This window comes from Urocampus carinirostris, chromosome 3, assembly GCF_059441175.1.
Source record: "Urocampus carinirostris isolate Australia breed hairy pipefish chromosome 3, RoL_Ucar_1.0, whole genome shotgun sequence".
NCBI lineage: Eukaryota > Metazoa > Chordata > Actinopteri > Syngnathiformes > Syngnathidae > Urocampus > Urocampus carinirostris.
Window position 1 is genome coordinate 57048520 of NC_142351.1, and position 13186 is coordinate 57061705.

The 13186-nt window shown below is 44.8% G+C and overlaps 1 protein-coding gene across 1 annotated transcript in view; it reads left to right on the forward strand.

The window, feature by feature from the left end:
- The window catches only part of atp7b (ATPase copper transporting beta), a 37984-nt gene that overhangs the window by 15880 nt on the left and 8918 nt on the right, over positions 1-13186 (forward strand). Inside the window, exons 8-14 of the mRNA XM_088332616.1 lie at positions 1007-1240; positions 4408-4499; positions 4570-4697; positions 4839-4993; positions 9109-9243; positions 9324-9518; positions 9595-9777. Of these exons, the coding sequence (XP_088188742.1) occupies positions 1007-1240; positions 4408-4499; positions 4570-4697; positions 4839-4993; positions 9109-9243; positions 9324-9518; positions 9595-9777 (1122 nt within the window). The remainder of the gene's footprint in view (positions 1-1006; positions 1241-4407; positions 4500-4569; positions 4698-4838; positions 4994-9108; positions 9244-9323; positions 9519-9594; positions 9778-13186) is intronic.

The window sequence follows — 13186 nt, forward strand, 5'->3', positions numbered from 1 at the left end:
TGCATGTTGAGAGATTTGTCAGCTGTGGTTATAATGTTTAAAATTAACTTCTTTTGTGGAGCACCAAAAGATGTGTCTTACCGTTAGCAGCTCTCTCCGTAGACTGCCAACAAACCCCGCCTCCCGATCACATGTCAGAAGCCAAAACCAAACCCCACCCCATACCAGCAGGTGGCACTGTTGGACTCATCTTTGCAGGACACTTACCAAAAACTTTACATATATTTCAGCAGGAATTTCAATAAAACAAAAGTTATATTACACCCGTTACATATATATATATATATATATATATATATATATATATATATATATATATACATATTTATTTTTTAAGATAAATCAGAAACATAATACTTGAAATAAACACAAATATCTGATATGGCAGACGGTATCTTTTGCAATTAAAATTGGTAACAACATAGTAATAACATGTTGTTTTAGAAATGCATATCAAACTGTTGGCCTGTTGTGCTCATCACAAAAAGGTAGCTCTCACCTTAAAGGATGGCGATCCCCGGTCTAAATAGTTTCCAATCCACTCTCCCCAATGTTTCGGGCATTTTGTCTGCTGGAGTTAAAGAATCACTCCTTTATGACCAAATTTGCCGTCCAAATGGGTGACCTAATTGAAGTTTGTGGATCCGTGGAGAAAACGTCCTCCTTTTCACATGATAGATAGTAAAGGTGCTAGACGTATCTCTGGGGATAATTTTAGTTTGGTAGTTAGGCTGGTCAGGAGCATGATAGCTGTAGGGAATAAATCACCATATTAACTGAGCAGAGCTGAATGTATTCTGCTTTCATGCAATAGACTTCAGGCCTAATACCTTATCTTGGTTTTGTGCAATACCCCAAGGTGTATACGTGTCGTGCCTCCTGCTGATTACTGAAACATGGCGTGGGTCAAAAGATCCTAATATTTATTTGGGTTGTACAGTATATCATTTCCTCAACACGGTTCTCCCGTTTTTAACACCATACTCTTGTCTATGTCTGGCGGCAGGTCTTTGGGGGTCGTTACTTCTACATGCAGGCGTATCGCTCTTTGAAACACGGCGCAGCCAACATGGACCTCTTGATCGTGCTGGCCACCTCCATTGCGTATGCCTACTCATGCGTGGTGCTCATCGTTGCTATGGCGGAAAGAGCCAATCAAAGCCCCGTTACCTTTTTTGACACGCCGCCCATGCTCTTTGTCTTCATCGCGTTGGGACGATGGTTGGAACATCTGGCCAAGGTAAGAGGACCATCGTCAACTTAGCCGACTGACAGAAGACCCGTTTTTCTTTTGTCAATCAGCCAATAAAATCATGGGGTCCTTAACGGAAGGTTTACTTACGTTATTTCACGTCCAACTAATTATGTACGTGTACAGAACTCCATGGCTGACTTTTCAATGTAAAGAATACTATTTAATACTATTTATCTATTTAAGTTACATTTAAAAAAGGGAAATGTCTGTAAGAAAAACTGTCTGCATAATTAGTATTAGTATTAGTAACATAATAAATTTGGTGGCACCGAGACCTGTTATTTGCAGAGCTCCAACTTAGGCATCGACCGATATGGGTTTTAAGGGCCGATACCGATACCAATTATTAGTATTAAGAGGAAACCGATATTCATTTGTTGTTAAAGCTTCAAAATAGGTGTAATAACCTTTTAATAATGCAAAAAGAAACAAAGAACATTTTTTATTAATTTAAATAAAACTTTAATAGCTCTTTAAAATCTGAAGTGACTTATCTTTGACTTAAACCAAAGAATAGCAGTTCAGGATATAAAGGCTTAGCAGCAACTTGTGTAAAAGTACATAACAAACTTAAATAGGCCCCTGAATTATTATTGTTTTTACAAAAAAAGAAAAAGAAAATACAACCGATGTGACTTCAGTTTAAACACAGCTGACGACTTAAAAAGTGTGAGCACTCCTGAAGTAATCATCTCTCTCAATAACAAACATGCCAAACTAATGTTATGATAAGAGCTAATATATTAGTCTCCACCTGAACGTGCCTTTCTAAAACGAGTGAACTACAATTTTTACGGTCTCTTAATCGCAAACACATTTTTCTATCAAGGAAATAGGCACGTCAGGATGAGTTAGCTGAGCTGCCGCTCTAACGTTATTGTTCGTGCTACAGTGGCTCCGTCCCCGGTCGCTTACCCAATCAGAAGGTGCCGGGTGAGTAGTAAGGAGGAGTGGAGGAGGAGTAGAAAGGGAGAAAGAGTCTCGGTTAATAAATAAAATTCCTGATACCGATATCCGTCGATGTCCGAAATATTCGTGCCGATACTCAGCCCTCCATACAATCGGTTGACCTCTACTTAAACTGACATGTATACATCAAAATGTTTCTGTTTCATTAATTAATAAGTGATAATTCTACTTTCTTACATAAGTTTTATGATTTTTTACGTTTTAATTTTCACCTTTTAGTTTTTCTGTTTTCGAACAGTTTTTACGCTTGTACACAAATGCAATGTTTTTACTGATGAAAATTTGCATTATAGATATATATATATGTATTTTAATATCTTAAACATCATAATCATTTTATGTTCTCACTGTTTAATATTTCTACATGTTTTTACAAGACTTTAACGTTTTAGACCAGTGGCCACCAACCTTTTCGAAGCCGAGTGCTACTTTTTTGTTACTGATTAGCGCGAAGGGCTACCAGTTTGATATGCACTTCAGAAATAACAGCTTAAAACATTTTTAACAGGTTGTAATTATTAGATGTTAGGTTAAAACCGGCTCAGTCAACCACTAAAACGCCATATCAGTTAGAAAACACAAATTCACAGAAAATCACAATGACCTGTCACTGGTGAACTATTTTTTAGAAACTGTCTGCGGGGTACTTGTTTTCATGTAGGGTTACGAGACCCCTGTTCTGGACCATATACATTTTGCATTTCATTTTTTATGTTTTCACTTTTTTACACAAATTCAATGTTTTTGCATTAAAATTTTGAGATTTTTCATTACATATGTAAATATATATTGTATGATAAGATTTTTTTAACATGTTGCTTTTCATGTTTCTACATTTTTAACATTTTTACATGAGTTTAACACTTTATTTTACAATATGACATGTCTTAACATGATATATTTCAAGGTTTTTCTATATTCCTGTTCTACATTCATACATGTGTAATTTTGTAATCCCTTGTTTGTCACTGTTAATGAAGACTAATCTGAGAAGGAGCCCCGCCTCGCATTTTTAACATGCACACCGCTGGCTACTAGTCAATCGTGGATACTGGATTGTGAAAGTAAAAGAGAGCTGCCACACATGACACAAATTTGCTGTTTCAACCCTTGTTTCACCCATAGTCAACTGGGGATAATGGATTACGGCCAAAACAGTGCAGCTAATTTAGGTGGCCCACATTGGCATGCTTCATCTGCCTGAACTGGAATAAAAAGTGCGCTTTCTAACTGTCCTGGGGATAATGGTGTTTTGTTTTCCTACATGGCTGGACCCCAAATGCGGAGACGTGAGACGATAACAGTTTTACAGAGTTTATTTACAACTTGGAATGGCAGCGGAGGCAAAGGGGTATTCACCACACTCGGGTGGGTTGTGAAGGCAAAGAGCTGGCAAGGAAACCAGGATGACAAAAAACTGATCCGGGGAGACGATTTGCAACAGGTCAGTATAAAACTCATGGGGAGAAAATCTTGGTAAGAGCTGTGGTCCAGAGCAGAGGTTCAAAATACAGTTTAGGAAGGAATTCATCAGTGGAATGCTGCTGTGATAATCGAGCTTATAGTGAGTTAATGAGCGGATGAGAGGCATGTGTGCCTCGTCACAGCATCCGCCTGCCACGCCCCTTACAGGAAAAGTAAGGGAGACACAGAACACAAACCCCAAGAAGATAACAAATGGATCGCGGCCGCAACTGTGCAGGTCATGAGGTGCGTAAGAACGGCACACAACCCGACAAAAGTGCCTTCTGCTGCGCCTCGCTCGTTGCACTGTGAAATTGTAAATAACTGATCACAGCCACATGAGTTTGAAATATTGAGGATTCTGATATATTGTTCAACCCTGAGGCTGCAAAGTGGAGAGGGATTACTCTTGAACACTGTTTTTTTTTTTCATGACGGTTCATATTTTTCCCCCACAATTCTTTTTACAATAAAATGTTTATGTTCCATGTTTTTCCACATTGTCACAATAAATGTTTCACTTCTTATCACACGTTTCACATTCTACATAATTTGATTTATTTTTTATGACTATAATTATTGAACCATTAAGAATAGAATTTAAATTTGTTTTTTTCTTACCCTTTTTGTCTTGTAAGGCAGCCTTAGTTTTTGTCTATTTTAAAGGTGCCCCAAAAATATGAATTTCCATACCGCACTTCTTATTTCTCCACAATTAGAGCAAGACCTCAGCAGCTTTGGCCAAATTATTGTCCCTGCAAGCCACTGAAGCCACTGTGATCACCCTGGGGCCTGACCACTCTATCATCAGGTGCCGCAAGGAAACAACTCGGGAGGTGAAATGGACGTAGCCGACATAATTTCAGCGTTCTCTCATTCAGTGAGGAGCAGGTCTTGGTGGAGCTGGTGCAACGGGGTGATGTGGTGAAGGTGTTTCCAGGAGGAAAGTTCCCCGTGGATGGGAAGGTGATCGAAGGGAGCTCCATGGCTGATGAGTCTTTAATCACAGGTGATTTATTACGTAAATACTTCTTTTTGCTACATGATTGAGTAGTAGTTAGCATATTTGCATCCAGGTGTGAATCTGCATGGGATGGCCATCAGTTTAGATTTGCAAACTAAAAAAAACTTTTTCGGTCATCTCGGTTAGGTGAGCCGATGCCGGTGAGTAAAAAGGTGGGCAGCCCAGTGATCGCCGGCTCCATCAACGCTCACGGCGCTCTCCTGGTGGAGGCAACTCACGTCGGCGCCGACACAACTCTGTCGCAAATTGTCAAGCTGGTAGAAGAAGCCCAAACATCAAAGGTCCAAATGCATTACGCCACAGGGGAGTCAATGAACGGAAGGCTTAATGCTTTTTTTTCCTTGGGCCGAAGTTTTAAAACGATGCGCATGGCTTAGTGAACCTCATTGAAACTTCTGAAAATCAAGCAAATGCAGAGACACTCGGCTACTTTGTACTTTGATTATTGCTGGCTTACTACTTTGCAGATTTTTATCGTGCATTGTGTTCTGCAATCTGATTGGCTATCCAGAGTAAGATGCTTTCTATTGCCAACAAAGTGACCGCTAAACCCGCTCTGGAGCCACATGCGTGTCTTTAGCTCCCTGGTGCTTTTCACAAATGTTTGATTTCTGTAGGACAGAACCAGAAAGACAATGCAGTTTTCCATAGCGACCACATGATAGCGGCAAAGTATCATGTAAAGTGAAGAGATCGGGTCCTTCATTCAAACTTATGCAATAAAAAAGCAAAATTCCATCCATCCATCCATCCATTGTCTTCCGCTTATCCGAGGTCGGGTCGCGGGGGCAGCAGCGTTAAAAGGGAAGCCCAGACGTCCCTATCCCCAGCCACCTCCTCCAGCTCATCCGACGGCACCCCGAGGCGTTCCCAAGCCAGCCAAGAGACATAGTCTCTCCAACGTGTCCTGGGCCGCCCCCGGGGCCTCCTGCCGGTGGGACATGCCCGGAACACCTCCCGAGGGAGGCGTCCACGAGGCATCCTTATTAGATGCCCGAGCCACCTCAACCGGCTCCTCTCAACGCGGAGGAGCAGTGGCTCTACACCGAGTCCCTCCCGGATGACTGAGCTTCTCACATAATCTCTAAGGGAGAGCCCAGCCACCCTGCAGAGGAAACTCATTTCGGCCACTTGTATCCGGGATCGTGTTCTTTCGGTCATGACCATAGGTGAGGGTAGGAACGTAGATCGACCGGTAGATCGAGAGCTTTGCCTTTCGGCTCAGCTCCCTCTTCACCACGATGGGCTGGTACAGGGTCCGAATGACGGCGGACGCTGCACCGACCCGTCTGTCGATCTCCCGTTCCATCCTACCCTCACTCGTGAACAAGACCCCAAGATACTTGAACTCCTCCACTTGGGGCAAGACCTCCTCCCCGACCTGGAGGGAGCATACCACCCTTTTCCGACTGAGAACCATGGCCTCGGACTTGGAGGTGCTGATCCTCATCCCGGCCGCTTCACACTCGGCTGCAAATCGCTCCAGCGAGAGCTGAAGATCACGGCCTGAGGAAGCCAACAGCACCACGTCATCTGCAAAAAGCAGTGACGCAATGCTGAGGCCCCCAAACTGGACTCCATCCCCGCCAAGGCTGCACCTAGAAATTCTGTCCATAAAAGTTATGAACAGAATCGGTCACAAAGGGAAGCCCTGGGGGAGCCCAACCCTAACCGGGAACGAATACGACTTACTGCCGGCAATGCGGACCAGACTTTGGCACTGGGCATACAGGGACCACACAGCCCGGATAAGACTGTGCGGTACCCCATACTCCCGAAGCACCCCCCACAGGGCCTCCCAAGGAACACGGTCGAATGCCTTCTCCAAGTCCACAAAACACATGTAGACCGGACAGGCAAACTCCCATGCACCCTCAAAGACCCTTGCAGAGTGTATAGAGCTGGTCCAGTGTTCCACGGCCAGGACAAAAACCACACTGTTCCTCCTGAATCCAAGATTCTACTTCCTGGCGGACCCTCCTCTCCAGTACCCCTGAATAGACCTTACCAGGGAGGCTGAAAAGTGTGATTCCCCTGTAGTTGGAACACACTCTTCGGTCCCCCTTCTTAAAGACGGGAACCACCACCCCAGTCTGCCAGTCCAGAGGCACTGTCCTCGATGTCCACGCGATGTTGCAGAGGCGTGTCAACCATGACCATCGACCCCCGGGGCCCTGCCACTGAGGAGTTTTTTGACCACCTCGGTGACTTCAACCCCAGTGATACAAGAGCCCAACCCAGAGTCCTCAGGCTCTGCTTCCCCAGAGGAAGACGTGTCTGTGGGATTGAGGAGTTCTTCGAAGTACTTCGCCTACCGATTGACAACGTCCCAGGTCAAGGTCAGCAGCGCCCCATCGGCACTATACACATTGTCGATGGCACACCGCTTCCCCCCTAAGACGCCGGATGGTGGACCAGAATTTCCTCGAAGCCGTTCGGAAGTCTGCTTCCATGGCCTCGCCAAACTCCTCCCATGCCCGAGTTTTTGCCTCGGCAACCGCCGAAGCAGCATTCCGCTTGGCCAGCCGATACCTCCCAGCTGCTTCCAGAGTCCCACAGGCCAGGAAGGCCCGATAAGACTCCTTCTTCAGCTTGACGGCATCCCTCACCGCCGGTGACCAACAACGGGTCTGAGGGTTGCCGCCGCGGCAGGCACCGACTACCTTACGGCCACAGCTCCGATCAGCCGCTTCGACAATGGAGGCGCGGAACATGGTCCACTCGGACTCAATGTCCCCCGCCTCCTTAGGGACATGGGCAAAGTTCTGCTGGAGGTGTGAATTGAAACTTCTTCTGACAGGAGATTCTGCCAGCCGTTCCCAACAGACCCTCACAACACGCTTGGGTCTGCCGGGTCGGGCCGGCATCTTCCCCCACCGAAGCCAACCCACCACCAGGTGGTGATCAGTTGACAGCTCCGCCCCTCTCTTCACTCGAGTGTCCAGAACATGCGGCCGCAGGTCCGACGAAACGACGACAAAGTCGATCATCGAACTACGGCCTAGGGTGTCCTGGTGCCAAGTGCACACTGGACACCCTTATGTCTGAACATGGTGTTCATTATGGACAAACCATGACGGGCACAGAAGTCCAATAACGAAACACCACTCGGGTTCAGGTCAGGGGGGCCGTTCTTCCCAATCACGCCCCTCCAGGTCTCACTATCATTGCCCATGTGAGCGTTGAAGTCTCCCAGCAGTATGAGGGAGTCCCCAGGGGGCACGCTCTCAAGCACACCCTCTAAGGACTCCAAGAAGGGTGGGTACTCCGAACTGCTATTTGGTGCATAAGCACAAACAACAGTCGGGACCCGTCACCCCACCCGAAGGCGGAGGGAGGCTACCCTCTCGTCTACTGGGGTAAACCCCAACGTACAGGCGCCGAGCCGTGGAGCAATTAATATGCCCACACCGGCTCTGCGCCTCTCACCACGGGCAACTCTAGAGTGAAAGAGTCCAACCCCTCTCGAGAGGACTGGTACCAAAGCCCAAGCCGTGCGTAGAGGTGAGTCCGACTATATCTAGTCGGAATTTCTCAACCTCACGCACTAACTCGGGCTCCTTCCCTGCCAGAGAGGTAACGTTCCATGTCCCAAAAGCCAGTTTCTGTAGCCGGGGATCGTCGCGCCAAGGACCCCTCCCTTGGCCGCTACCCAGCTCTCTGCGCACCCGACCCCTTTGGCCCCTCCTACAGGTGGTGAGCCCATGGGAAGAGGGTCCCACGTCGTCCCTTCGGGCTGTGCCCAGCCGGCCCCCGTGGGTAAGGGTTCGGCCACCAGGCGCTCGCCAGCGGACCCCACCTCCAGGCCTGGCTCCAGAAGGGGGCCCCGGTAACCCGCGTCCGGGCGAGGGAAATCGAGGACCAAAGTTTTGTGTCATCACAAGGGGTCTTCTGATCTGCGTTTTGTCGGGCCACTCACCTAGGACCTGTTTGCCATGGGTGACCCTACCAGTGCCTTAAAGCCCCCGACAACATAGCTCCTAGGATCATTGGGACACACAAACTCCTCCACCACGATAAGGTAGCAGATCAAGGAGGAGAAAAAAGCAAAATTATTTTTTAAATTATATTTTGACAGCACAAAAGTTATTTGTTAAAAGAAAATGTTCATGAAGTAAAATACCTTTACTTATTAACTTATACTTGGGGCTGTAAATTGGGTTTGTTCTTAAGTAAATAAAGAAAAAAAATAATCCAATAACTAGATGAGGGTTTCTACTTCTTGGTTTTGTATGTTTGGCGCAGGGGTTCTGCCCCCCATTTACTGCGATAACCAAGGGATTACTGTATATTCCAATACGATCAGATAATTAAAACAATTGTTTCTGTCCATATGTTTCAGTCTATGCCCACACCCATTTGCTTTCATGCTCCTAGCTCTAAATGTTGTTCACAGGCTCCCATCCAGCAGTTTGCAGACCGACTGAGTGGTTATTTCGTTCCCTTCATCATTATGGTTTCCCTGCTCACTCTCATGGCGTGGCTTGCTGTAGGATTTATCAATTTTGATATTGTGCGAGACAATTTTTCGGTAGGTGTTTCCTCCGATTGAAAGAATGGAGTTGTAGCCTGAAAGGCCACGACCACTCTCTCAACTGATGTTCTTCATAGGGATACAATACCGACATATCCAGGGCGGAAGTCATCATTCGGTTCGCTTTCCAGGCGTCCATCACTGTACTTTCAATTGCTTGCCCGTGCTCCTTGGGACTCGCGACCCCGACTGCCGTTATGGTGGGCACCGGGGTGGGGGCGCAGAGTGGTATCCTAATCAAAGGTGGCGAACCGCTGGAGATGGCGCACAAGGCAAATGGACTCTGTTTTTTGCTTCACTGATTGCGTATGTTGCAAGAGGATGTTCAAGTGATTGTCCTATCTTCAGATCAACGTGGTGATGTTCGATAAAACGGGTACCATCACCAAGGGTGTTCCCCAGGTAACGCGGGTCTTGGTGCTGTGGGAAATGGCTCGCTTGCCTCTGAGGAAGATCCTGGCCATTGTGGGGACAGCTGAGGCTAGCAGTGAGCACCCTTTGGGAATTGCAGTCGCCAAGCATTGCAAAGATGTAAGTTTTTACACTTGAATCGAGGAAAGACAATTTTGACTTAACCGCTGACATTGACAATCATTGCTCTTGATGCCAACAATGCCTATCGCCAACAATGTCAGGGTATGATTTTAAAAAACGTTGACGTCTTTCGCCATTATTTGGAGTGCTTGAGTTATTACAGAATCTATTTTCATAAAAAAACAATTATTTAAGCTTGACCATCAAAACTTCCAACGCAAATTTGACCAAATGTTGCTCATTTATATATATATATATATATATATATATATATATATATATATATCTACAGTGGAACCTCGGTTCTCGACCATAATCCATTCCAGAACCCTTTTCGAAAACCGATTTGTTCGATCACTGAAATAATTTTTTACATTAAAAATAGTAATCTTTTTAATCCGTTCCAACACCCTGAATGTTTACCTTGAAGGTTTAACGTAAAGCTAACCCAGGCTAATCGTACATTCGCGTTATCGTAATCTTCCGTACGAAGGATTACGCTAACATGAATGTGTAAAAATAAAAAAAAGGATAAAGAAAATAATTATGAATAGGATTTCTTACCTTTGTGGTGGTCAGCAGAAGGCACAGGTGGACGGTGGGGAGAGGAAAATCATCAAAAGTTTTTCAACCTCTTCCAAAACTTGCGGCCGTTGCTTGCTTATAGCACTCACTCCCTTAGCCACATCACTAGATTTCACAGCCTCCTTATTCTTTAGTATCGTACTGATCGTAGATTTAGCCATGCTGTATTCCCTAGCAAGATCAGACCCTCGCACACCTCCTTCATATTTTGCTATTATTTCTTTCTTTAATGCAATAGTTGTACGCACTACTTTTCTTTTTTCACCTGTAGCAACTTTGCTGACTTTCTTCGGAGGCATAATAAGGGGCTAAAACACCCGTACACTGCTCAGCATCGCACCCTAGCGTACGCACTCACGCATTACCGGCGTTTGAACTCTGATTTTTTTTGACCGAACAGCGAAGCAAGAGTTTCTCGAAATTTTTGGTCGGACTCCGATTTGTTCGAACTGAGAGGCGTTCGAAAAGAGGTCTCATCTCATCTCATTAGCCATACCGCTTATCCTCATTAGGGTCGCGGGGGGGCTGGAGCCCATCCCAACCATCTCCGGGCAGTGGGCAGGGGACACCCTGAACTAGTTGCCAGCCAATCGCAGGGCACACAGGGACAGACAACTCATCCACTCATTCACACCTATGGACAATTTGGACCGGCCAATTCACCTGAAATGCATGTTTTTGGAACGTGGGAGGAAACCGGAGTGCCCGGAGGAAACCCACGCAAGCACGGGGAGAACATACAAACTCCGCACAGGAAGTCTGGAGTTGGATTTGAACCCACGACAGGTTCCCATGACATGAACTGTGCCGCACAAGCGCTAACCACTGCGCCGCCGTGCTGCCCCTGAAAAGAGGTTCCACTGTGTATATATATATATATATATATATATATATATATATATATATATATATATATATATATATATATATACATAAAGTAGCTTCCTGCCTGACTGTCCTTTGTGACATAACCTCCGACAGTCCCACTTGCAGAAATAGTTAACTGCATTAAATGTATTGCTGCCACGTGGGTTCTGTTCATTTTAGGAGGAAATAATGGAAAAGAGAGCCAACAAACATGACACAAACTCGCTCTCTTGGCTCCTGCTCTCAGCAATAGTCGACTGGGAATAATGTACCATGGCCAAAACAGAGCAGTTTAACTCAGGCAAATTTCAGCGGCCCGAAACGAAAAATGTCAGCCTCGGCTCTCAGAAATATTCGACGGGAGAAAATGAAACGGTGCCAAAACTGTGCATTTGATTTTAAGCAGGCTAGAGAGGGACGTTTACAGAAAAAAGTGCCTTCTACTGGTCCCTTCTCGAAGAAATATGGGATGATGGATAAATGATTTCTGCCGCACAGGTACAATCCATTTTAGCCAGAAATAACATCAAAGAAAGAAGCCAGGCCCGACAAAAATGTGTTCTCCCAAACACCACTTGCGGCATCATGTGATGGGGAATAATGGTTCACGGAATATTTTTCAACCCGTGATGCACTAAGGACGTTAAGAGTAAATTACATATTTTGAGAGAGCCACACAATATATTTTAAGACAAAATTCAACTACACCGCAAATCTTGCTCTCTCAGCACATTTGTGTGACGTTTGATAATTCGATAAAGAATTATCAAAAATGTGTCTCCCTCCCGCAGTTACTTAAGAGTGTTGAAGCTCATTTTGGCCCCCTCTCCTAAAAAATGGTTTCAAAACATGGTGCAAGAAAAGTTCTTTTGTCAAAATATCACAAAATACTACAAACAAGGACACCAACGTATTTACCTTCGGTGCAAACGGGGCCTGGCGAGAGGAAGAAGAATTGCATGCTGTGTGTATAGCTCCGCCCGTTTCTACTGCTCACTCAATTAAATTGCTCTGGTTGCTTTGCTAGAGTTGTTGGGTGTTTACAGTTTTTTTCATGGTTTTTCACCATAACGTGTCTCAACAGAAAACATGCATTGTTTAACGAGCCTCCATATAAATTATTACCAGCCAAAACAAAGTCTGTTGGTGTGACACCTTGACTGTAAACTGTAGTTTAGACTGTGCCCTATAAAAACTAGACCAAACTCTGTGATAACTTAGTATTGTCCTGGCTTCGCATGTGCTCTATTCAGCTTGTAACAGTAGAGTAAATAAACATCTTTTGCAGGGGTGGGGAACAAGTTTGACACAAAGAGCCAAAATTTTTATCTGTGAGAGTCAAAGAGCCACACCACGCCCGGACCTGCCATGACAGACAGACACACACAAACACACACAATTAAAAACATATTATTTCCCATAACACACCCCTCTCCTTTTAATACAACAAGTATCGATCTTGTGTTGATTTCAAGGAAAGTGTCCACCCTCAATACACGAAAAAAAGTAAACATGAAACAAGGCAAAGAGCCACAGCATATAGAAAATATGATGAGGCAAAAAGCCGCATTCTTATTGGCCAAGAGCCGCATGCGGCTCTAGAGCCACGTATTCGCCACCCCTGTTCTATTGTATCTCCGAGTCAGATGTACTCATGAAGAGCCATACAGCTAATTTTGCTCAGTATAAGAACCTGCCATACTAGGCAATTTATATCATTTTAATTATTACCAATTTTATTTGAAAAACAAGTTTAAAATGGAGCATGGTACATTCATTTTAACTCCACCTTTTTCATAACAGCCACAGCAGAAGACAAAATGTTGTAGACAAATAAAATATAGTTGACCAAAAAACTTAAATACACCATAGAAACACTTAAATTTTTTTTAAAAAAATACAATAATAAAACAAGAACAAACCCTAAAGTTGGGTCAAAAGCCAAAGAATAAAA